Raw genomic sequence first — 24616 nt, 5'->3', positions numbered from 1 at the left:
CCCCCCTTTGCATTTTGTCTCCATTAACAATGCCCAAGATGTCTGCCTGTCAAAGACAACCTCTTTTCTCCATGGCAGTGGGTGACCATCTTGGACAATTTTTTAAAAGACTGTTTTATTTTTGCGCGAAAAGAAAGAGCAAAAAATACAACGTAAAGTTATTGTTGTTGTTATCGATCCAGCAACAGCTGGGCTCTCGCCCTTCTGTGCAATGCCATGTTATGGACAACGTAAAGAAAGAGAGGTATTATTTTATAAGGATGATAGATATTTGATTGAAAGAAGAAGCAAATATGAGAAATTTATTTCTTAACTTTTTGATATTTTTCAGGTTGATGCTGCCCGCCTTTTGTTCCTTCTGTGGTTTTTCGTAGCAGAAGAGGACATGGCAGCTCAAGAAGACATCATGAGTCACTCCCTCAAAGTGGAGGGCACACATGAGCCTCCGATCAATCAAGTTCAAGTAGACGGGGAAGAAGAGCTACAAGAAGAAGAACTATTGACCCTGACAGACCTTCCAGAAGTTGCTCTCGTACGGGTCATGGAATATCTTAATCTGAAGGAACGTTATTACCTGAGTTTGACTTGCCATCTGTTTTATGATTTGTTCAGTCACCCAAAGCTGTGGCAGGCTGCTCACATTTCTCTGATGCCGGTCGGTCACGTAGGGAGGAACCGTCTACGATGGAAGCTGGTATCTGTGATGCACCAAACCATGGGGGAAATTGTGAAGAGATTCTCTCACCTCTTCCAGCATCTGACCCTGCAGATGTCGGGCTATGTGCAGAAGTTTGACGCAAACTGTCTCCAGATGCTAGAGGACTTGAATATTGAGTGTCGCCTGGAGAGTCTGACCTTGATAATGGGCTCGCTGACTTCCAAGGATGACAGTGTGAGGAGGGAGGCGGAGATTTATTCAAATATAAAGGATATTCCCTTAGTGGTCGGTTTGGTGAGAAATGCTGTGAGACTAAAGCAGTTGAATTTGATATCCTGGCCTTTATTCAAGGAGCTAAGTGATTCTTCCGATATATTTCAGGCTATTGTTGAGAACAGCAAGTTGCAGAGTGTGGAGTCTTTCAACTTTTTTTTTCTGAATAAACGAGAAGGGTCTTGGACCGAGAGGATTCCACAACTGCCTTCACCAGAGACTGCCACAAGAGTTATCTCTTCCTTAATCAACCTTCAGCATCTGGCCCTGCGCTCTCCCATGCTCAGTGACGACCTTCTGGTGATGTTAGCGTCTAGAAGACGCAGGAAGCTTGAGTCTCTTCAGATTCTAGTGATGTTCTCCCATGACTCAATGTACGTGGACGGTCTAAAGATACCGGATATATCTTCCTCTGCGTGGGCTGCTCTTAAAACGGCATCTCCAAATCTAAAAGTGGAGTGTTTTGTGGTGACGCGGATGCCGGAAGAACAGCTCAGTCTGATGTTAAACCAAGAGCTTCCCCTACATGCCCTGTCCATTCGCAACTATGGTCGATGCGACGGTGTTCTCATCCGTTCGCTAGCGGAGAAATTTCACGCAACATTGCGTAAGTTTGTCAGTTTGTGCGACTCCTCTGACTGTGATGAGAGCCTTCTGTACTTGGTAGATCACTGCAAGCATCTACGTCATGTCACCTATCACGGCCAACTGTCACACAGGACTGTGGTCAAAATATCTGAGCTGATCAAGAAAAAAGGTCAAGGATGGGAATGTCTAGAGGTTCAGGAAAAGTCGATCAAAACTGATGATGTTGCAGAGGATGAGGATGAAGACCTGGCAGTGGCGAGGGACGCAAAAAGTCAGGAGTACTACATCGTCAGTCTGCGGAGGTGGCACGAGGACGGCGATGACCGGCAAAAGAAGCTGGACCGCATGGTGGAAGTCGTGTCTGAAAACTTGGGCTTCGCATGGCGACCTGTATGATTAAGAGTTTTGGAAATATCAGTTGTACTTCTGCAATTATAATTAAAATTTCTGCTGCCCCTGACCTTGAAAGCTCAAGGCTTCCTTCTGGGAACTGAGTGGAGTGAGATAGATTGAGCTATACGTCGTACTGTTGAAACAGTATCAAGAACATGTTCAACATGAAAGGAACAGTCACCTTGTCAAAGAGTGTAGAATATATCACAAAATGTATTAGAATCTCATGTCTCTGTCGCTAATTACCATATTATGCCTTTGTAATCCACTAAAAACTTCATGATAACAATTTCTTCTGCAAAATCAAAGTTTCTACTTAAAAATGGATATGTATATATAACATGCATTTTTATCATGGTTTTATATAGTGGCCAAAGATTCAGCATGTTATACATGATTTGGCTTGCTGTTCCACTCATCCGATCAAGCAAAAGTTTTGAATTTGTATTTGATAACTCGGGTCTCTTTTGGTTCTGTGACCTGATGCATATTTTGTCAGTTCTTTAGAAAGGGTTTGCTTACTGCATTTACTTAAAATGATTTTGCTGGGTATTTTTATATACAGCCTAGCATGCACATGGCAAAATTGGTGGGATGCGGAAATCTTTTCTTATTGTAAGATTTTGATTTTTTAATGTTTTAAAAAAACAAGAATACACTATTGTATAAGAAAAAATCAGAGACCTGAAAATTTGTATGCTATATATGCGAGTTTCACTTTGTGAATGTTTGCTATGTACATGCCAGAATGTAGAGTGTATTTATATATTTAGTGGTCTTTGGTTAAAACAGGTCAGCCGGGACTGATGTGATACTCTTGTTATAGCCGAACCTTCCAAATAGACGGGGATCATGTTTATATACATATATATATACATATATATATATATATATATATATGTACTGTTATTAATGATTAACGAATGGGATTGTTTTTATTACATACTAACACAAATAATTTACTCATGAGTTATAATTATAAGTTAAGGCCCCTTTTCATTTCTGGTGATACATTTTTTTTCCCTCCTCTTCTGATCTTCTGTTTTTTTCTTGTATCTTTTATAATTATATTAGTCTCGTGGAGGTTGACGAGATATAATTCGAGATGCACGCCTAACAAAAATAATTGCATTGATATTTGGTGCATATTCTGCAGCATTCTCTGAGTGCTTTAAGAATAGGAATACACACAGATGTGGCAAATCAATCGCCCAGTGCCTACTTTTCAATCGATCGTTTTTGCAATGTTGATGCATAGGAACTAAAGTGTTGTCAATTTATTGCAGTGGGCTTTGGACTAGATCCTGCAATGAAGTATGCGTTTTATCTAAACACATTTTGAGTAAGAGACAAAACATCCTTTGGTTAGCAAGCTTCTCCACCTGAAGCACTGCTCCTTTGTACCTTGCTAATGTGTCAGCGAGGTTAGAACAGCGCAACATGTGGCTTTCGCTTGCTCTGGAATAACCTCGCTGTCTTTAGGTTGTCTTTAACTGCACATATATATTTAACATGCCGGTACTCTGGGTCGTTTTATGGTGTACCTGTGGCAGGCTAGTGAGCAATTATTGTGTGTATATTATATAGATATATGCCGAAAAATGCTGATTTCTAGAATTTCATTATTTTGACGAGCGCTTGGTTTCTCCACGAAGATATATATATATATATATACAGTAGTCTCCACCTAAAATCCCACCGATTACGATCCCGGTTCGCTTAAGATCCCGTTGTTTTAAGAAAACAGAATTTTTACTATACAAAAGTCACCCCTAAGATCCCGCTCTGATGGTCTACATTTGGCTAAGATCCCGCATTTCAGATCATAATTTGCGAAACAAAAACCCGGGCGGGCACAGCCGATCAACCAATTGTGAAAAGTTGAGATCAATAAACTGTCCGTTGCATCAAAGATCAGCCACTATCGTAAATGTGATCCCACACACGTTGTAAAACTCGATGAAGCGATACAATGTCTGCCCCAGACGGGATCACACCGGGGTGTGAACTGACCGACGCGTTTGTTTTCCCCACGCTTCGCACTCACACCTGAGCTCTCCCCCTAAATTTGCATCACTCGCTGGGTGGGCAGGGCCTACACGTTCGCTCCAGGCGGGATCACATCGTACCGTGAACTCTTCCCTGACCATTGCAGTAGTTGTCTCTACTCCAGAATTTGTGAGACAGACTGAATTTTAATTGGTGTGTTCACAACATAATGGTGTGTAACGACAAAGGCGGTTTTTTTGTTTGGGGGGGGGGGACTCGGTCAGAGATGTGGTAAAGGGGAGGGGCAACTGGATAAGCGTAGATCTTGAGACTCATGATAGGATAATAAGTGAAAATGGCACGCCTCGTCCCACTATGCACCGTGATAGGTCATCAAGGTTAACCACTCTTTGCTCGCCATACGCCATAAACCCACTAAGGGTTCATTGTTCATTGTTGAGGGAAGGGAGACCATTTTACCGATTGTGAGCCTTAACATGGGTCACCATAGATTCTTCCCTGGGTTCGTCGGTTAAGATCCCGGTTCGCCTAAGATCCCGCATTTCCTTGCTCCTGAGCACCGGGATCTTAGGCGGAGACTACTGTATATATATATATATATATATATATATATATATATATATGTGTGTGTGTGTGTGTGTGTGAGGCTTCGTGGTGAAACCAGACGCTCGTCAAAATAATGAAATTCTAGAAATCAGCATTTTTCGGTCAGTTTGAAATTTTTTTCTCGAATTTTTGTTTTTTGGCTCAACACCTTGTATGTCCATTCAAAAACACTTTTATGTGTGGATTTTATGAAAGACATTGATTAAGTGCCTCCCCCCCCACCCCCACCAAACTTCGGCGGGCATTTTTTCGCTAATTTTACTTCTAAAACCAGACGACCCCCACCTCCTGCAATGGCAAATATCTCGACTTCTATTCAAGATAAAAGGATTTTTTTTTTCTTCGAAAGCAAGGCGAATATCCTTTAAGAATATACCAAAACTCCGAATGCCCAAAAATGGACGAACGCCTGATTCCACTGGGCCACGACAGATGTTTTCAGTGAGTGAAAATTTCTTTGTCTCTCAACACATCAAGTGAAATCATATATATATATATATATATATAAAGTAAGTAATGAGGTGGAGGAAGACAGCGAGGCTGACAGACCCATGTTGATACGATGTGCTAGAATGAATACAAGGGAATCCAAGGGGTGGGAACTCAGTTGTGCCCCTTGAAATCAACTCGAGAACCACGTCTGCCTAAGACCCGCCTTTTTCTGTCTCCCAGTGACGGGGTTCTTAGGGGGAGACAACTGTGATAATTGCGGGGCTTTTCTTAGGTGGAGACAACTGTGATAATTGCGGGGCTTTTCTTAGGTGGAGACAACTGTGATAATTGCGGGGCTTTTCTTAATTTAGTCCTCTGGCTGCGACAGTGTTTAGTTTAACTAGATCTAGATCTGCGGTCTGTGAACAAATTCAAGTTGCAGGGTATTTTTTATTTTTTTTATTGTTGAAGTTGAAGTGTTTGAAAGAAATCAAAAGATGTGATCTTGTTAAGTTTTTATGTAAGATGCATCATGTAACATGTATTATTATTATTATGAACCGGTACAATCAGTTCAAACCTGATCTAACAGTAACAGCCACCTGTATATAACAGACATCTTTACTAATACAAATGGCCACCTCTCACTCCCCCCCCCCCCCCCCCCCAATTCATTTTTAAAAAATTCTAGTCTAATGTTGACGCTACATGTTATGTAAGATAGCCACCTTTCTAAAACGGCCAATTTTCACCTTGTCATTGGGTGCCAATCTTAGACAATTTTGACTCTAGTTTTAGATGAGTATATAAATAATATATGTGTCAAAGTTATCAGACATTTATCTCATCTCTTAACACTTTCCTGTCCTGCGCTGAACATCAAAAGTATTTATTATATTGAAGTGAAGATCTGTGCTTGGTGTATCATACCTTGCTTTTTTAAAGTAGAAAATATACCCATTATATGTTGTATATATGATTGTTCAGAATCATAGAGCAGACATCTGTTTGTTGGTTTGTTTATTTCTTGAAATATGTGCATAACATGTGATATTTTTTTTATGTATTGAATAAATAACAGAATTCATACATTCTTACCCATATTATACAATGTATATTCTCTCTCATCTCTCTGAGTTGTGATCTCTCTAAGGTGAACTGATATTTTAGGGAGGTATGGTGTTCGCCTCTCATTCAAAAGGTCTTGGGTTCAAAATCTGACAGCAACAGAAAATTTCCTTCTCTAAGATTTTCTACTTTTACCTCCTTTCCTGTTGTCTAATCATGTTGTCATCTGCTTTCATCTCCACTTCCCCCCCCCCCCCCCCCCCCCGTTCCTTTTTGGCCCCTCCTTTGGACTCCTGACTCTTGCTACTGCTACTTATGGCTCCTTCTTACTGCTGGCTTTCAGCCACACCCTTAATCTTATGGTAGGTAAGATTTAACACCTCGCCTTCTCGAACCGGGGCGAAGAAATATCAGAGGTCCAGAGTGCAAGTTTCATACATTTAAGATCCCTTGGTGGTCGATAACAGCAGTAGTAAGCTTCGGCCACCGCGCGTGCAAAATTTTGAATTAATTCCCTTCGGACTAAAAATGCTGTCCCGCACTCATATATATGACCGCATGCAGTTGCGAGCGCTGTCAAACTTACCAAAGTGAACCAAAAAAATGAACTGATATTATGCATACCATGTATGCCGTCGGCGGCCAAGTGGTTAGGCTACTAGAACTGTAATCGTGAGGTTGCAGGTTCTGAGTTCGAGCCTCAGCTCAGTCTAACGTTGTGTCCTTGGGAAAGGCTCTTTACACGAATTTCCTGTATGGCGCGGTCCTTTCGGAGACAGACGTTAAAATCGGAGGTCCGGCCTCTTAAATAACCTAATAGTGTTAAAAGGGGCGATAGACTTGTACTCTTTCACCATTTTTCACCATCCAACCACCCGCAAGTATATGTTTCAGCTAGAGCTAATGGCAGCCCCAGCATCAGTTACTGAATAGAGGGGATCATGAAGCTAATTTAGATACAAACAAAAAAGATAGACGATATAAGTTTTAAAGAACTTTATTGTTTCCTAATATTATCATACATTTTGAAAGGGACATGGGCAGCATCTCCGAGCCCACAAGGACAAAGCATTTATTTGTCTCACTACATAAATTGTGTGAGGCATCGTGGTGAAATTATGTGCTCGTCAAATAATAAAATTGAACAAACTGAAATTCTTCTGCAGATTAGGTAATTTTTATCGAATTTCTGTTGTTGTCTCAATACCGTGCGTATTATGTCCATTTAAAAACACATTGCCGTGTAGATTTTACAGAAAAAAGTTCATAACCCTCAGCCACTCACCCCCACACCCTCAGTGACACACACAGAGACACTCGTAGTTCGTCACTTTTTTTTAAGGACAAGCGGGCCAACCCAGATTTCGAGGGTTTCCAAAAATCTTTACCTACACCGAGAGTGGATATTGCCCTACCTATAGAGGAGAAGTTTGGTTTCATTGGTGTGTATATTTATTTGGTTATAGAGAAAACTCTCCTTGTCTTTTAAAGAAACTGAAAAAGGGGCAAAAACTTTACCTTTGATTTTCTCAAAACAGTATTTTTTGGGATAGCCCCCTCGTGCTTACTTAAAAGCGACCATTTGTTCCCTAGACATTCTTCAAAAACACAACTGACAATGCAACAGTGACCAGTTTTGTGACATTGAAGTTGAAACATAAAAATGATAAATCTGGTACAAACCAAAGGACAAGCAAACATAAAGACTCGCTATAATGTAATGGCTATTCAGGTAAGAAGCAATACTGATCTTCCACAACACCACAGGTGGCCACATTATCTTCTAGCACCTTGCAAAAATATCAAAGTACAGAGTATACAAAAACAGTCTGGCACACACACACACACACACATGACATAGCAAAACCTGCAGGAAACGGAAATCTTTTCTTTATGTTACGAATGTCGCAACACATGCGTTTTTAACACTTTGCCGTCACATTTCGCCGATCAGCCAGAATGCCGAACTTCCGCTCCCATCACAAGACGCAGATCAGCGATGTTTACCACCCAGTTTCTTCGGATTTCCCCCAAAATGCCTTTGATGGCAAGGGTTTTTACAATACGAGCCTTCTCTCTCTCTCTCTCTTCTGGCGCTGTGGCTTCATAAACGGTCAGCGATGCCGACAGCACGCAGAAACTCAACACTCGCCCGGGGGTCCTTAAAAAGTGCTGAAATTGGGTTACTGAAATGTCCCAGCAGACGGGTTCTAGCACGATAGATGGCCTTGTATACAAGCCTTGTGATGGCAAAGTGTTATTACAAAGAATAGGATAAGAGAAACAAATTTGGAGCCTGAAAATCAGTTTGCTATGTGTTCTCCTTTAGCTAGCTATGACTTCACTTCTTGAGGGAGGCATTGCGCTGCCAAGAGCGGAATGCTTGCAGCTAAAGGGATTTGAAAACAAAAACAACAACATGAGTTCACTATGTGCATGCCAGACTGGATTTCATTTCTAACTTACAGTTACAGCGATCAATCCTGTGTACCGGTACGCTTGGAAAGACCTGCCAGAATTCTAATCACATCTAAAATGCTTTTAATGCTATCGGTATCATCATTATGAACTCAGTAAGATACTGTCTTGCATCCTTTAACTAGTACAGTACCGGTATTGCGAATCTCATCTCCGAGGTAGAAGAGAGGCAAATTTTTCTTAGCCCTTTTTTGTTTAAAAATAAAAATGTTTTTATTGATCACACCAAATTTGGAGCACCGTACAGACTTTCCCTTTCACCCCTTTGGTCAAACCCCATGGACAACATATATAACTTTATCTCTCAAGTGGCCACAAGGAGGGTATTCCCTGTCCCTGGTCTCGGAAGGAAATCCAAACCAGTAGAGCTGGTATAAGCAGAGCGCAGTGGACTGCAATTGTCCACAGTCTCGTATATGGGGGATCACACATCAGGCACATTTAAGTTAAGGGAGCGTTCCGGAAGCAGTTCTCTCTAAAGTTTCACCATCATCAGGAAGGGCAAGTAGATTTCATCGACTTCCTATGGAAAATATCTACCGTCGTCTCATGACACGGGCGAAGCTCCATATCACAAAAGCCAATAGAAAACTTATCACAGTTCTTGTAAATGTCCAAACCTCGACCAATTTTGATCACCCAACCAGTGTCCAACCTGAAACAAAAAAGATTTTAAAATTTTAACTGGATCAATAACAACAAAAGCATTTGAAAATGAAAATTTATATAGTCTAGCACACACATAGCAAAATCGACAGGCCTAGGAAATCTTTTCTTTGAGTACAAATTCCGCGATGTACCTCAAGTATCTATTTTAATGACAAAGAATGTACATGTTTAAGAAAAAAAATTCAGGACCTAAAAATCTGTTCCCTCTATACATGAGTGCTAGACTGTAGGCCTACTTAGCATTTTAAACATTAGCTGACCTTTGTAAAAACAAACTAATTTGCAGAGATACATGAACATTTACTCAGGAATAATTTAAAATAATAGGTCGAATTTGAATGGTAAGAAAATTCCCCTATTATTTGAACCCATTTTTTAAACTATAACTATTATATCTCCAGGAGAAATTTTACATTTTTATCTCTACATCTTTGTCAGAAAGCCCCTGTTCACAGCATATTAAACGTCTATGACAGACAGATTGGACTAATGGCTTAGCAACGCATCTATGATTTACCAAGAGTTCGGAAAAATAAATTTGTTTGCCACAAACAGTCTAATCCTTACACCGAAAAGATACGGGACGGAGAAAGATCAGCGGCCCCAGAAAAGCAAAAAAAGTTAATTTTAGAAAAATGCGACATACGGTTTTCTTGAATTGAACCGTTAACATGTAACCATATAATCTAAATTTTCCTAAACATTCACCTATTGTCGCAGAGAAAAAAGGTTGTCTAAGCCAGGTGGACGTCTTAGGCAGTGCCATTATAATTTTGTTAAAGCAAAGGGAGAAGTTGAAAATGGTCGATTATACAGATGAATGTCTTAGACAGATGGTCATTAGTAGTGTAGTTTCATCAGAAGTAAGTGAATAGGTGAATATTATCATGTGGCTGTGCTTTTGTTTAACTCAGGCTGACAAACAATTGACTTCTCGCTAGACTATCACCAAACAAACCTGATCTCCCGATCATGAAGAGTGTCGGAGTAGATGATCTGTAAGCGAATGCCGCGCGACTGTAGAGACTTCCCCACGGCCAGAAGCCACTGGTGCTGCTGCTGCTGACGACTCATTTCCTGAGGCAAAGAAGGCCGATAATACAGTGGAAAAGAACTTAAAATTAAAATAAGCTTACATCCAGCAATTAAAGACCATTAAATACAGTGAGAAAGACGTACAACAGATCCATATCATGAAAGAGAAAGTTCGGTAATATAAATAAGGCCCATATCATATGACAGGGTCAATCACAAAATACTGACAGCCATGTACACCTTAAAACAGACTACCGTAGCATAAACCCTATCAGCACGTTGTGTTTTACTATCGTATCCATAAGACGTGGGGAACTCTGTACCACCCCTTTCCAAAGAGGAAATTTACTCATTAATCTGATCCGTCCGCTTTGCATAGAAGTCTGTAAAAATTATTTTTTGAGAAATACTGAAAGTTTCAAAGAGATCTTCGTACTAAAAGTATTCTAAAATGCGAAGAATACAACCCCGGAGGTACAAAATGACCCCAGGGTATACGGATAGGGTTAAAAAAGCTTACATCCTGCTATTACAGATCAATTCAATACAGTGAGAGTGAATATACAACACAATCATATCACGACCTCAAAGCTTACTTGTCATATCTCCATTTTTCTTAACAGTGAAAACCGTTCATAACAAAGAGTGAGCTTCAGAAGAAGTCACATTATCAAAGTAAAAAAATGGAGATACGACAAGAAAGCACCGAGGTTGCGATATCATGAAAATTCAGTATCATAAACCAGGCCCATGTCATGTGACTGAAGGTCAATCACAAAGTACTGACTGCCATGTAGCACTTAAAACAAACTAGCATTTAAAAAACATATAATTTTTTACTAGATCAATATCCACACCAATTCTGTTTCTGTAACTCACCTGAAAGGTCTATGATGAACTTTATTTCAAATATACACAAACTGCAGTCCCTAAACATTCATATTTATTACGGTACATATCTTTGCCAAATCTAACATGTTTGCCCTGAAAAGGAAAAAAACGGCTCATGGATAATAGGGAAGAATAGAGACGGAATAAAGAAATATGAGTTCAAAAAAAGAGAGTGCCAGCAAGTGTAAGAGCGAAAGTGTTGGAGGGTGTTATAATATTGATCCAAAAATTGCTTACATCATCTCTGCCAGTTGTCAAAGTGATAGTTTTGACGGGTGACTTCCTGCTGACAATCAGCTCGCACAGACGAAGGAAATTCTGAACCTGAAACGAGAGCATGATGGAAAAAATTATTATCTAGCGATTGTTTGGCTGTTGTTTCTTTAACATAAAGAGAAGCACATTGGCACAATAATGGTCATTTAGTGCAACAGAAAAAATAAGACAGACAGAAACAATTTTTAAAAAATTTTTAAGTTGGATCAACCACCAGTAGCTCCCTCCAACCACCTGCTTAAACCAGTTATCCTTTCATGATTTTTTTTAAAAATCAGTACGGCCTATGCAGTTTCTTAAACTGAGAAAGTCTGGAGTCTCATAATTTTCATCTTCATTTGACCTTTATATTGTAACAATCAATGACATTCCTATTGTAAGCACAATTTGGCGTGTGAATGTTATGACAAGAAAACGTCAAATAACCACATAAATTCAAAGTACCAGAAGAAAAAACTCTCCTCTGCACTAGCTCTGACCTGATGGTGTGACCGTATGTACGGGTCCTCCACTTCCACGGCGGTCACATGTTGGTTCAGGTATCGGCCGAATAGCGAGTCATATGAATGGCCTGTCGTGTCGGGCTCTATGTGGATCTGCTCGTGTTGCTTGGATGCTTGAATTTTTAAGGGAACAAAAAAAGAGAAGGATGTCTGCCCATTCCAGTCTACCACATGCAATGATGTCATAGCATTATCATACTACATAAAGTATAAAATATCATTAATGACAGGAAAGCTGTTCAAATGTACAAAGTCAAGGAAACACAATTTTTCTAAAGAGAGATAAAAAAAAACCTGTTTCATTCAATTAACAAATGTACACCTCTATAGTCTATATTATATATTTTTGCTTGCTTATTTTTTTTCAACATTTAGAATTTGAATTTCACCAAAATATTTCTGAGCACATGCAACCAATTCCTGCAATCAAAAAAGAAAATTCAACAAATTAGGACTTGGTGCATCTGAACAGCTGGCTGACGATATATAGATCTATATTTATATATATATAGGCCAACCTATGTAATGTATGTATGACTTACAAACAAAAAATTATTTTATGGAACTTAAATAAAGTAAAGTACAGATCTCTTTCATTCAACAGTACAGAAAAGAAATGTACAGACTTTTTATGTCATTTCCAGGGGCTGATTAGTATCATCATGTATCCCCCTGATAACTTCATAACTTCTTAGCACCTTGTGAGCATGGTAACAATGAGATGGTGAACGGTAGCAACAATGGGAAAGGCTCTCCACTCTTTTTTCAGGGCTTTAAAAAGTTCAGCCAGAGCCGTAGAGGCGATAACTCAATCTCTGACGCACCTTTTTAAGATGTCCCAAATGTGCTCAATCAGGATAAAGATGAGGCGCGTTTGAGAGCCAAGAAAGAATCAAAACATGGGGGTTTTTTTCAGATAGTCTATGGTGAGACGGACAGTATTGGGTCTTGCGTTGTCCTGCTGGAAAATCGCTCCTGGTCACCTTGAGGAGTGGAACAGTATGACATTCCACAATGTTGTTTATGTGGCTTTGAGCAGTTAAGTAAGTTTCCCTGAATGTGCTCAAGGTCACTTCTTCCTGTGTGATCGATAGCTCCACAGACCATCAAACTTCTTCAACCATGGACTGGAGCCTCTGATATGCCATGAATTTTAAACATCTTAATAAATAGATGATACTTGAAAAATCATTATCACCTCCCCTCATCCCTCTCTGGAAGGAGAAAACAATAATTCAGTGCCAATACACATTATCAAACAGTACAAATTATCAAGGTAGCTGATATTGATCTTAATTTTATACTGATTTTATAGAAATTAATCATCATAAGTACCTTCTTTCTCCTCTTTCACAAACACCTTGAGCTCCTCTGCTCTTGCGAGATATTCCTCAATCTTTAGCCGATATCTCTGTCTCTTCCCTGCATCGTTGACAGCTGTTGGTGGCACCAACAAAAAAAAATTCATCACCTTTTTCCACATCGAGTTTTATCTACGAAACTCAAAATGAATGAGCCAACAAATGGTGAAAAAGAAGGCCATATTGGAAATCTCAACAAAGCTTTTTAAAAATTATGGTTTTTTTTAGATTAAGAAAGAGCAGCTTCGTTATAGAATATTATTATTTCAAAACAACTTTTTAGAATTCCTCAAGATCAGGAAAAACATTAGAAAAAAACTTAATACACATATTTAATATCGACAATGTCAGCAGTGTGTCTTCAATGGCTGAGAGGGGTGAGTGAATTTTCCCCACCAAGTCAGATCTTACACTATCCTACCTCTTTAAATTTTAAATTCCAATGAGAAACCAAGAATATATATATATTAAAAAAACGTATTTCTATAAATAATCCAACAACACCAGTACTCTAAAACTCAAGACTTTATTTCTTGACAATAAGACTAAGGCAGAAGGACAACTAGGACTGGTCCACACAGTGACAGAAACTGGCCTGCATACCATCGTTGCTGCAAGCAAGCCACTAAAGTCCAAACTTTGAGAATGTACAACTCTTGCACCCTCCTAAAGCTCTATCAAAGATTATATACCTTTCAACATCACCAAAATGGGTCATGGCTTTTTTTCCTAATTTTTTTTTTGTTGTTAAAAGTGTTTTACGGCGCTCACAACTGCAAAAGATGATTCGCGGATTCGGACCCAGGACCTATTGAAGGAGAGGCGACACCTTTTAACCTCTAGGCCACAAATTTTAAGAACCTGCGGTAAAGGTTTACAATTTTCTTGCCTTTCATGATTCCTGATAGGGAACAACACAACAAAATCTAGTTCTTTTGTTTCTGGTGTAAAGAGTACCCAAACGTACTTGAGTGGACTGCTTCTTGTGACACCAACAATAGCTGGAAAAAGACTCACACTTCAAAACTTGCATGAGCAAGCCAACGCCTTCCTGGTAACATGTCAATGACTCATCAAACCTCTTAGTGTTGTCCAGTTCAACAGCTCTCTTCAGAATACTGATGGCCGAGGCCTCAACACCAGCAGTCTTATCGTCTGCCATGAGCTGAAAGATCTACGCTGTCAGCCTGAAAATAATATAAGTACAATTTATGAATATATTAGGTACATTAACACATTGCCATCACAAAGCTCATATATAGTAAAAACCCTTACCATCAAAGGCAAAGGCATTTTGGGGAAAATCCGAAGAAACAGGGTGGTAAACATCGCTGATCTGCGAGATGTGACGGCAAAGTGTTAACAACAAGTCAAGAGAAAGAGAGACCACGATGAAAATATTCTGACTTACCAAACTGGCACCATTACATTCACATTGAAAACAAAGCACTGGCACGTATGAACATCAACTTCTCAAACCAAGCCACCAAGCCCAAACATGGACGATAAACAAGAAGATTTTCACCAAAACAAAATCAATCCATGTAAAATGAGAAGCCTAAGACTACTAAGAGAAAAACTTTGAACATCAACTAGAAGAGACAGGCAAAGGGATCAAGCACACAAAGGTGATAGGTTGAAGCTGAGTATAAATCTGAGCCTAGGTCCAAATCCAAATCACCATTGATTGATTCATATTGCAGATTGCATGCACCGCTCTCATCCCCAGGGCTTAAATGACTGTCTTGCTTCTCTCTCTCTCTCTCTCTCTCTCTCTCTCTCTCTCTCTCTCTCTCTCTCTCTCTCTCTCACTCCCTCTCTCTGCATAGAGAAGAATTTGATTTTCGATCAAAATCAAAATACAGTATCATACAATCTTTAAAATACAATATAAGCCTTATATGAGTAAGGCATACTAATAGTAATAAGTGGTGGATCATGTCCTGCCCTGCGTCTCTATACTATAGGCCTATTTATATACTTTTACTTTTATAGGACAGGTTGTAGTCTGCTCAGCTGTGTAGGCCTACAGTAGCCTACTGCTGTGTGTGTGAGTGGGATTTCTCGCCGCAATTCAAAGTAAAGTAGTCTAAGTAAGGCCTTAACTTCGGTGAGTTAATAGGCACAAATCCATCACTCACTGGTGGTATGAAAGAAATTTTAATGACACATGGCTCTGCCCTCATAAAAAAAGAATAAAACACGTCCTTTCACTTTCATCAACTTTCTGAATTTCCTACTTTCGATTAGGCCTACAACTTCCTGACAAAACAAGTTAGCCTACTTTGCCGGAAGTTTTCATTGTTTCTGCTGATTTTTCCAAGCCAATAAATTCAAGAAAAGTTAATGTTTATGAAAGATACACCCTCAGATTGAAGATTTATAATCACTTGATACTTATAAAAAAATAAGGTCCTGATATTCTTTTTTTTTTAGATGTAATCAGAATTTTATCGACGAACCAACAACTTGAGATTGTCAAAGTGCAGTACTCATATCATGTGAGAGTGATCGGAAGTCGGCGATTTCTCAGAGATGTTGACACTGAGCACCTGAAGCTTGAGGCGTTCCGTGATCACTAGGGAAATGGGATGCTGTTTTAGTTCTGACGAAGATAAGGATGTTGGTGTAAGCTTTATTTGTTATTATATAACCGTACTATTAAACTGTATGCATTTGTTTTAAAGTTGCATTTGTGCAACCATTTTGCTTTCACTTTCAGTGAATTTGTGATTGGATTGTAAATTGATTGCATTGCAGTTGCAACTCATCAACTATTGTAAAGTGTAAGTTGCGATTTCCAATTTTTTGTATTTCATCTTTCATTGCCGACCAGTATTATTAATATATTCGGTAAGATTGTACTTTACCGGACCACCGGTCAGAACTTCTTTCGCTATGGCGCCCCTGGTGCCTAGTCTAGTGGTCCGCTGTTCTTCCGTTCCGAGCTCCCCTCCTACAGCCTACCCTACAGTACAGCCTACTCAGTTTTCTACACGTCCTCACCCTTCGACGGCCAACAACCGACTGACGTCTCTTACCGGGTTTTTCAGTCATCACGACCATGCCACCGTGCCCTTTGACCCATGACCCTGACACCTTGAGGCTAATTGGTCAATGGTCAATCTAATCACGTGGTCGACTATTCTTATTTGCTTGCGACTCTGCTAGGCTAGGCCTAGGCCTGCTCTTGGTCCGGCAAAGTACAATGGAGGGTGAAAGATGTGCACAAGAGCTCATTTGCATAATTGCAACCCCCTCGGCCCTGCTCGCGACTTGCGAGTGCTGCGAAGCAAAGCTCGGCCTGTTCCAACTCTAATTAGATCTACCCCTATTGTCCACTTAGCTCCATGGTCCGCTCATGTTATTGTTTTTATGTGTGGTTGGTTTGTTGTTTTTTTGTTGTTGCCAGTGGCCAATGGTATTGGTGTCCAGTGGGGGAAAGGGACGGCTTCGTTTTACCGTCACTGATTGGCGTCCTTTTGGGGCAGAGTGTTAAGGGCCAATTCATATTTTGGGCTGCCAAACTCACTTGTTTCCATTAGAACTATTTCAGATCAATGGTGTCCCCCCAAAAAGTCCTGGTTTCAAAACATCAAATTATGGGTAGGCTACATATGTAGTGGCCCCCTGAAACCCCACGGTTACTAAGTACTGGTATATGAACAGTTCTTTGACTTTAAGTGATGTACTTCTCAACAGTTCTTAATTGGTAATTTTAGTGCAAATCACTCTCATGATAGAGTATAAAATAGAATTGTGACAGAGACGTGAGTTTATTTGTTGAATACTTGTAAATGAATGCAGCGCCTCAACATGTACTCAAATTTTCCATACTGTTGTGATGATTTATTCTTTCAAATTTTGCTTTTTGTCTAGAATCATCAGTGTTCTCAAATTTGTGTGTCTGCTTAAATTGACCAATCCGTTTACTTCCAGATTCCTAATGCCAGCGAAAGGACACCCTTGCTTGACCCAGGTCAGGCTGACCACATTCAGCAGATACAAGGGTGAGTTAAGAACGTAAAGTTAATGTGTTTAAAACTGTTTTATTCTGTGACCTCTCAAGTTGTCAGTGTAACGACCAGCTCCTTTTTGTTTCCCAAGAGACACAGACATTTTAAACATCAGTGGGCATTCTTCTGTTAGTCAGAGGAGTGTGTACCTGACCCCCAGGGGGTTGCTACTGACTGAAGTGTCTTTAGGTTGTTTCCAAAAGGAGGGGGGGGGGGACATTAACATATTCATGCACTGTACAATTGTAAATGGGATGATTCATCAATATCATCATGCTCATATCTGTGCCTGAGCTGCAAAAGGGAACTGCTGCTTTTTCCTTCCTAATCCTTACTATCATAATTTTTTCCTCTACCTCTTTTGTATGTTTGTCGCTCTCTTGTGACCTACTATTTCCGGGGTGCCTTGATAGTCGAAGCAGACTTTGTGCTGTTGAAACTAGAGAGGTGAGCAGAGTAAGCCTGATTTCCCTGTAAGGACTTCTCTGTTGACATCCACCCCTTGGCGCTCATATGACCACATGCAGTTGTGAGCGCCGTAAAACCTCTACTAAAACTAAGAGTGTGTATCTGTTGGTCTAATGACACGTGTCATGTTCGAGGCTTGGCTGGGACAGACTTTGTTTTTGGGAAAGGCACTTTACACAAACTGTTCCACTCTGCCCTATCAGAGACAGCAGTTAAATTCGGGAGGTCCTGCCTCTTAAATGACCTCATAGTGTTGCAAGTGGCTTCAAACCTACCCAGACTATACAGTTTCGCTCACTCTCCTGGACAAGACTGAACATTGCCACTTGTCTGAGAGAAGAGAATAAAAATTATTCCTTATAATGAAATTTGGCGGCATTATTGTAGAAAGTAAAGTAGTGTTTAGATAAAAGATAGGTTCATTCCTAGTGTGTGCCGTGCATATAGTAGTTTTAGTACATGAAATTGGACTCTTCTTTTTTTTGTGTTTTTTTTTTGGTTCACATTCTGTAAGCAATCCTCTTTGGGTTACAAGTCAACTGCTCAGTGTTACACTTCTTCTTATGTCACTTTTTAAAATTGTGCTTTGCTGGGTCTTATAAACACTTGGCAGTCGAAGTGTTCTCAAATCTGTTACTGTATGGTGTAAGCGTAAATAAACGTTTTTGGCACTATGTCCTCAGAGCAAGGTCAGGGTCAACATACTCACAGCAGAACCAGAAGGGAGATGAACAGTCAGAGTTCAACAGAATTCTAAGGCAGACTGCAATGTGAGTATTAATTTTAATTTTTTTTAAATGTATTCCTGTAAAGTGTGTGAAATTTTGACCTGTTATAATTTTGCATTGTCTGGATAAGGAACCCCCCCCCCCCCCCTATTTATTATCCAATGCCCGGGAGTCCATTTATATTGTAGACTGATTTGTAATTGCATTTTTTGTATGATATCCCTTGCTGACTTCTCATCTGGCCTTTTCTTTGTCTTTCCCTTGCTCTCATTTGTCTTTTCGGTGTTTCTACTGTTATTCAGTTGTTTTTTTAGGGTTTCTTTCCAGAATCAGATTTGACTTGGATTTTCATTAGGCTTTGGTTTGTTTTGTCAAATGCACAGATTCCTCTGAATCAATTTGTGTCCAGTTTAACACCAAAAAAAAGAAAGAATTCCATCATTTATGATGAAAGAGAACTTATGGTAGTATTTAATTTTGTGCATATTACGAAATGTTTTGATCATGAGTGAACTTCTGTATTCCTCCTCAGCAATGTCATCGATGTCACGTCGACGGAGTCGCAGAACTTGGAGCAGGGTGAGATGCAAGACAGAGCCACGCAGTACAGGTAGGCTACACCTACACACATCTCTGCCCTCTTGACAAGGTCTTATCCTTGCAGGCACAAGACTGTTTGTTTTTTAAGCAATGCTGAAATGCGTGAAATATATATTTAACATTTTTATATTTAAATGAATGAATTTTTAAAGTTTAAATTCTCTTATGTTTTAAAGGTGACAGGGAGTTGTCATTGTGTCTTGTTTGACTCCTGTGCTCACTCTCTATTCGTCTTTTCAGCATGGGACTGTGGTTGCTTCTGTAAAAATGAGTTCTCGGTTTCTTCAATACCACATTCCTTGAGAGGGTGGTCGGAGGGCCCCCCTCTGTTAGGTCCTACTTCTTTACTTTCCCTCTGTTGTTTCCGTCTGTTTTACATTTTCCCAGCACTAAATGACTGTTACTATTATTGTGTTGATGTGCTTCTTTCTAACTCAAACAAACCAACCTTCCCCCCCCCCCCAGTAATCGGCTGAACATGGTGCTGTCCGGGTCAGGGAAGAGCCGAGTGTACCGGCCCAACTTGCCAAATGGGATCACTTCCCCTCAGATGACTCTGTCCGCTCCACCAGTTTCCCTGTCCGATTTACAATTGGTGAGTAGAGTCAAAGATAGTACATAACAAGATGGTCCACTCAGCCAAAAAAGTGTCCACCGGAAGTCTGCTCCTTGCTTCAGATGGCGCAGCATCTGTTTTGAAGCTCTCTTTTGTTTCTCAAGAAGAAGAATAGGAATAGCACCTCCTTGCGTGCGCAGATCGACTGCTGTTCATCAGCAGTTCGGGTTTGTTCAGTGCGGAGTTTTAGGGTTTTTTTTATTTTAATGATCTCTCGCCTTTCATTTTAAAGTCAAATTAAACGAAGAAAACAGTCATCCCTTCCTCCGGAAGCGGTTTTTTGTCTGCGTAACCATTTTAAAAAAGCATATTTCCAGAATTTGAATTCTTATTCATTCAAAAACTTGTTAGTTTCACTTTGATTTTTTTAACACTAGTTGGGTAACTCTGTTCGCAATGGGTGCGCATTTGCGAAGAGGGTGCCACCGAATTTTGAGGACACTTTTTTAATTGGCTCTAAGAGAGGAGTGGACCTTCTTGTTATGTAGACTCTTTGGTATAGTGCATCACCTGTAAAAGTGTAACCTCCTTAAAACATGAATGGTTTACGACTTACGGCAATAGACTGTTTGTTTTTTAAGCAATGTGATAGACCGAAAGAGTTAAATTACACAAAACATGCCATAATGTATGAAGTCCATTCTAAATAATTCATCCCTTTTCAAATAAGAACAATATGTGGGGGGTAATTTTTTGTACTTTAATCAGAAAAAATTTCCTGGCCTTCTTCCCATCGGAATTAATGATAATGGGATGATTTCACACATGCTCACACACACACACACACACACACACACATACACACACACATATCCTCCCCCCCAGTGACAGCAAAGCCCTTTTGTGAAGGTCATACGCACCCCTTTAAAATTACATCTTGTTTCAATAGCAAGTGTGATCAGTGTAGTGGATCTAATAAAAAGAGTTTTTTAAAAACTATGCTGCCACTTTTTAATGCCTTCGGGTGACATGAAGTGAGCAGGATTTGTGGGCCTCACTTCTGTAGATGGGGTTGGTTTTTTTCCTGTAGGCTACTTTCTCTCCCTCTTGTGTGTGTGTGTGTGTATATACCTTTTCCTCCCTTCCTCCCCCCACAACCAACCCTTTTTTTTTTTAATTTCAACTTTGTGCTTTTTCTCTCTCTAAAAATAGTAAAGAAATGAACAGAGTAAAATATTGTTTCTTCTTTCTCACCTCTCGTTTGCAGATCAATGATTTCAGCGAAAAATTGGCCAGTGCTGCAAGGGAAATCAAGATCGAGCACAAGGAGAGTCTGGTTGTGACGTTTGGCGTATGACAGGCCCTGGGCTTTCATTTGTTGTTTTAGTAAGATTTTTGAGTGTGTGCATTGTCACAGTAAAAGTGTCTTATTGGTTGGGACGGGACGGGCTGCTTGCGTGGTGCAGTGCGGTGCCAGAGGAGAGTGGTGAGTCATTTTCCAACCCATGACCATATTTCATGCTCCGTGCTCATGGGGTCACTGCCATTTTAAGTCCGCAGGTTTTCTGTCTACATGAGCTGTTTATGCATCCGGGTAAAGCTTCTGTTTTCCTATATTGATGGTATCTCGTCTCCTGCAAAGTTGTCGAATGGATGAATGTTGTCAGTTTTTTATGCTTGACTTTGATTCAGGGCATTGTACAGTATGTTTCACAAGAATTTTCTGTAATTCAGAGGGAGGTGGGTTTTTTAATATTTCTGAACATCAAGCATTTTTATTAAAAAGCTTTCCTGTGTGATTATTGGTGCTGCAAAGGTTATAAAAATTCAGCCCTTAGTAAAGTTACACTGGAAAATCAGAAAATACTCATTGATAACATTTTGATTTGATATTCTGTAACCATGTTAAAGTTCACTTTCAAAGACTTTCACTTCTTCAGAAAGGGGTTGGATTAGGGCCATTAACTGTCTTGCACTGTTCACCTATTGAAGACAGAAACTTGAATTTTAAAACCTGCTTCTTCTGCCCTGTGGCTTTAAAATCTATCCTAGTTTTTGCCCTTTGTGCTTGTACAGTCAGACTTTAGATAGATTTATTTTTTTGAAGAGATATCCAGATGGGTTGGCAGTCTGTTGAGATTGATAACTGCAAACATGGTTCTTTTCTTGGATTAGGAATTACAGTAGTCTCTTGCAGCAACACCTTGGATGTGCATAGAGCCAACTTCGTTTTTATGGGTGTATGCAATCTGTTAATAGTATTATTTTTATTGTTAATATTAGTAGACCTTACATGCATCATGATATGTTTCTGTTCGATCGGTTAGGTTATTGTTTGTTTGTTTATTTGTTGTTTTTTTTAATGCGAATTCAAAATGCAAACCAGTCTTTGTGAAGTCACGGGATGTCCTTCTTTGGACGGGTCCCAAAAAGTCATGTCCTTGCAATTCACCCTTAACCTGGTGGGGTACAATAAATGTATGATGCAACCCACAGGAGATTCTGCTAAAAGTGACTTTTTGGATTTGGCTTTGGGATTCTTTGATCGCTTTCTGTTTATAAACACGCTGTGTTAGTTTGTTTTGATTTTTCTATTTCTTTATATAGAATTTTGTTAGGCAACATTTCAAAATGCAATTTGCTGTCCATATATTTTTGTTTTGTTTTGCAGCAAAAAGATTGTAAGCTGAGAGATTGTCGTAACTTCAGTTATGTAGATGGTGCATGAGAAATCAGTGTCTTTAGGATATAGAGGCCTGGGATTTGGAACAGGACAAAGCAACTGAAAATATATTTTTTTTACTGAATTGGTGTCAAAGTCTGTCTGTCACCTTGATGTTAAGTTGCCATGTGTGAACACGTTTCTGACTGGATATTCCCAGAGGAAGTTTAACTTAATGATGATGATGGATGTAAATTCGTTGTCATCTTGACATTTTCCAATTATCAAGTTGCAATGTAGCGAATGCGTTCTTCCTGCTTCTTGTGTAATAATTGTCATACGTGCAGGGTATTTTGATAGAGAGGGAGTGGTAGGTAGTTGAGCTGGAAGTGTTTTTTTACCCGGAACAAACAAGAAAAGATTGTGGAAATCGTTCATAATTATTGATAAAGCCTGGCGATAAATCTTCCGTATATTTTTAGTTGAGCATGCCTTTTGACAATTATTCCTTGTATTTAACCCAGATGTGTCGCGTTAGCTGTAGTGGGAGAGAGGGGAAATGCACCGGGGGTGGAGTTAGACGTGTCTGCTGCTTACACGATTCCTCTTTGTTAACAAAACTGATTTGTTTTTTTGTTTTTAGAGTTACGTTCTCATTGCAAGGGTATTTGGCTATTTCTGCAAGATGAATTTGAGGAATGGACATCTTTTGAGGTTATCTCCTGGGAATCACTTCGTTTTGAGCTCAAAACAAAAAGAAAATGTTCTTGAGTAAACTGAAATTCAGAAATGTAAGATCAAGCCGTCTTTCAGCCTTATTAGTTACTTTCTTCTGTTTTTTTGAATAAATGTTTGAGGCTTTCACTCCGTAAGCTGTACTTGATCAAAGCACCCACCTTTGAATATATTGACTTTCGGTTGACAGATGGAATGTTATCACTTAAGATGATTTTTACTGTTCAGGGTCATTGGTCTGGTTAGTTGTCATGAGAATTTTTGCCCGTCATGCTTCCATTTTGTTCGTTTTGGCATGAAAGTTGTGTGATTTAGTTATTTTTGCAATGTTATGTCTGATGCTGACTTGCTGTATGAGTGTCATCGCTAGCGTGTCAAAATAACTCATCAGTTTAAAGATTCTCATGTCCTTCTCCAGGGCAGTGCTACTGACTGCAGACATCCTTAGGCCATTCCAAAAGGGGGGATATTAATATTATTAACATGTTCTTATGAACTGTAGAATTGTACATGGGCTGATTTATCAATGTCATGCTCGTGCTGTTCTGGAACAACATAGGGGGAACTGCTGCTTTTTCCTTCCTCATCCTTACTGTCGTTATTTTTCTTCTACTTCTTTTGTGAACTGCTATTTTCCGGGGTGCCTTAATAGTCGAAGCAGACTTTGTGCTGTTGAGGCTAGAGAGGTGAGCAGAGTAAGCCTGATTCCCCGTTTGGACTTCTCTTTCGACACCCACCCTTTGGTGCTCATAATAATAATATGACCTTATGCAGTTGCGAGCGCAGTAAAACCTTAATAACAAGCTGTAGAATGGTTAGGCCTTTGACCATCGCATTCAAATGGTAGGCCTATTGTCAATGCGCTACCAGGGAAAGTCAATTTTTTTTCTCCCTGATATCTCTTCCTATCTTTCCTCTGGGACTGAATCCCACGTAGCTGGGGTTTACCCTCACAGGGAGTTTTGAACAGCTTGCCTCATAAATTTTATGAATTGCATTGTGCCGATGAGGTTATAATAACATTTTAAATTTTAAAAGTCAATCCGTTACAATCAAAAGTAGCCTACCACCACTGCGTACTTCGGTTTTTTGTGGGTTTTTTTGTTGGGGGGGGGGTTGCCATTTCATTGATTGTCAAACTTGGCATGGAAATGACAGTTTGTCTGCTGTTGAAATTTCTAGCAGTGTAAGTGTAAGGGTGAAATGCTTGGGTCTAGGCCTTGGATGTGGTGCGGTGGTGATGGGCAACAAGTCTAGCCTGTTGGTTGTTCCGGGGGTAGAACTTTGACGTTCCCTGTTTGATATTATGATGATGCGAGGGTCAGTATATAATAAGTAAGCAAGGCAGGCACTGCAAAATGAATGACTGTGACTGGGTTGAGTTGAAGTATGTGTTTGGGGGGGGGGGAGCGTACCATCATCGTAATATTTCTCTATTGTGAATGAGAATTTTTCCCTGGGCTTTCATGTGCTGGGTGTGCCGTGTGTCAGTGAGAAAGAAGGGCAGAGACGGGCCACCTGTGTCTCTGTCAGCCATTCATGTTGTCTAGGGTGCCGTGTGAGTCGGTGTGAGCTGTAAATATCCTACTCTAATAGCCGATCATCCGCAG

The 24616-nt window shown here is 39.9% G+C and overlaps 3 protein-coding genes across 6 annotated transcripts in view; 2 read left to right on the top strand and 1 right to left on the bottom strand.

The window, feature by feature from the left end:
* Window positions 1-2215, top strand: part of LOC101862345 — a 3724-nt gene extending 1509 nt beyond the window's left edge. For all 3 annotated transcript variants that reach the window (XM_005097514.3, XM_013082028.2, XM_013082027.2), the window contains exon 2: window positions 332-2215. In XM_005097514.3, coding sequence (XP_005097571.1) covers window positions 386-1915 — 1530 coding nt within the window. In that variant the 5' untranslated portion in view covers window positions 332-385 and the 3' untranslated portion in view covers window positions 1916-2215. The remainder of the gene's footprint in view (window positions 1-331) is intronic.
* Window positions 2216-8693: 6478 nt separating this feature from the next.
* Window positions 8694-15545, bottom strand: LOC101861658 (MIT domain-containing protein 1). Of its 2 annotated transcripts, none has more exons than XM_005097510.3 (7): window positions 15229-15545; window positions 14259-14428; window positions 13216-13317; window positions 11857-11993; window positions 11339-11425; window positions 10134-10252; window positions 8694-9161 (listed from the first exon to the last, which is right to left on the bottom strand). In XM_005097510.3, exons 2-7 carry the CDS (start codon window positions 14401-14403, stop codon window positions 8999-9001), a joined length of 753 nt encoding a protein of 250 aa, XP_005097567.1. In that variant the 5' UTR covers window positions 14404-14428; window positions 15229-15545; the 3' UTR covers window positions 8694-8998. The 2 variants fall into 2 exon arrangements, with proteins under 2 accessions (XP_005097567.1, XP_005097568.1); XM_005097511.3 differs by having other exon boundaries at window positions 15383-15545.
* A 180-nt stretch (window positions 15546-15725) lies between these two features.
* LOC101847955 (ragulator complex protein LAMTOR1) lies at window positions 15726-22398 on the top strand. The gene is made up of 6 exons (XM_013082037.2): window positions 15726-15869; window positions 17181-17251; window positions 18409-18495; window positions 18986-19063; window positions 19519-19648; window positions 20877-22398. The coding sequence occupies exons 1-6, from the start codon at window positions 15828-15830 to the stop codon at window positions 20964-20966; spliced, it is 498 nt and encodes a 165-aa protein (XP_012937491.1). The 5' UTR covers window positions 15726-15827; the 3' UTR covers window positions 20967-22398.
* Window positions 22399-24616: the final 2218 nt, after the last annotated feature.

The sequence above is a fragment of the Aplysia californica genome, unplaced genomic scaffold (genome assembly GCF_000002075.1).
Source record: "Aplysia californica isolate F4 #8 unplaced genomic scaffold, AplCal3.0 scaffold00156, whole genome shotgun sequence".
In the NCBI taxonomy this organism is placed as follows: Eukaryota; Metazoa; Mollusca; class Gastropoda; order Aplysiida; family Aplysiidae; genus Aplysia; species Aplysia californica.
The sequence above is the reverse complement of the archived record's forward strand: the minus strand, read 5'-3'. Positions and strand labels throughout refer to the sequence as shown.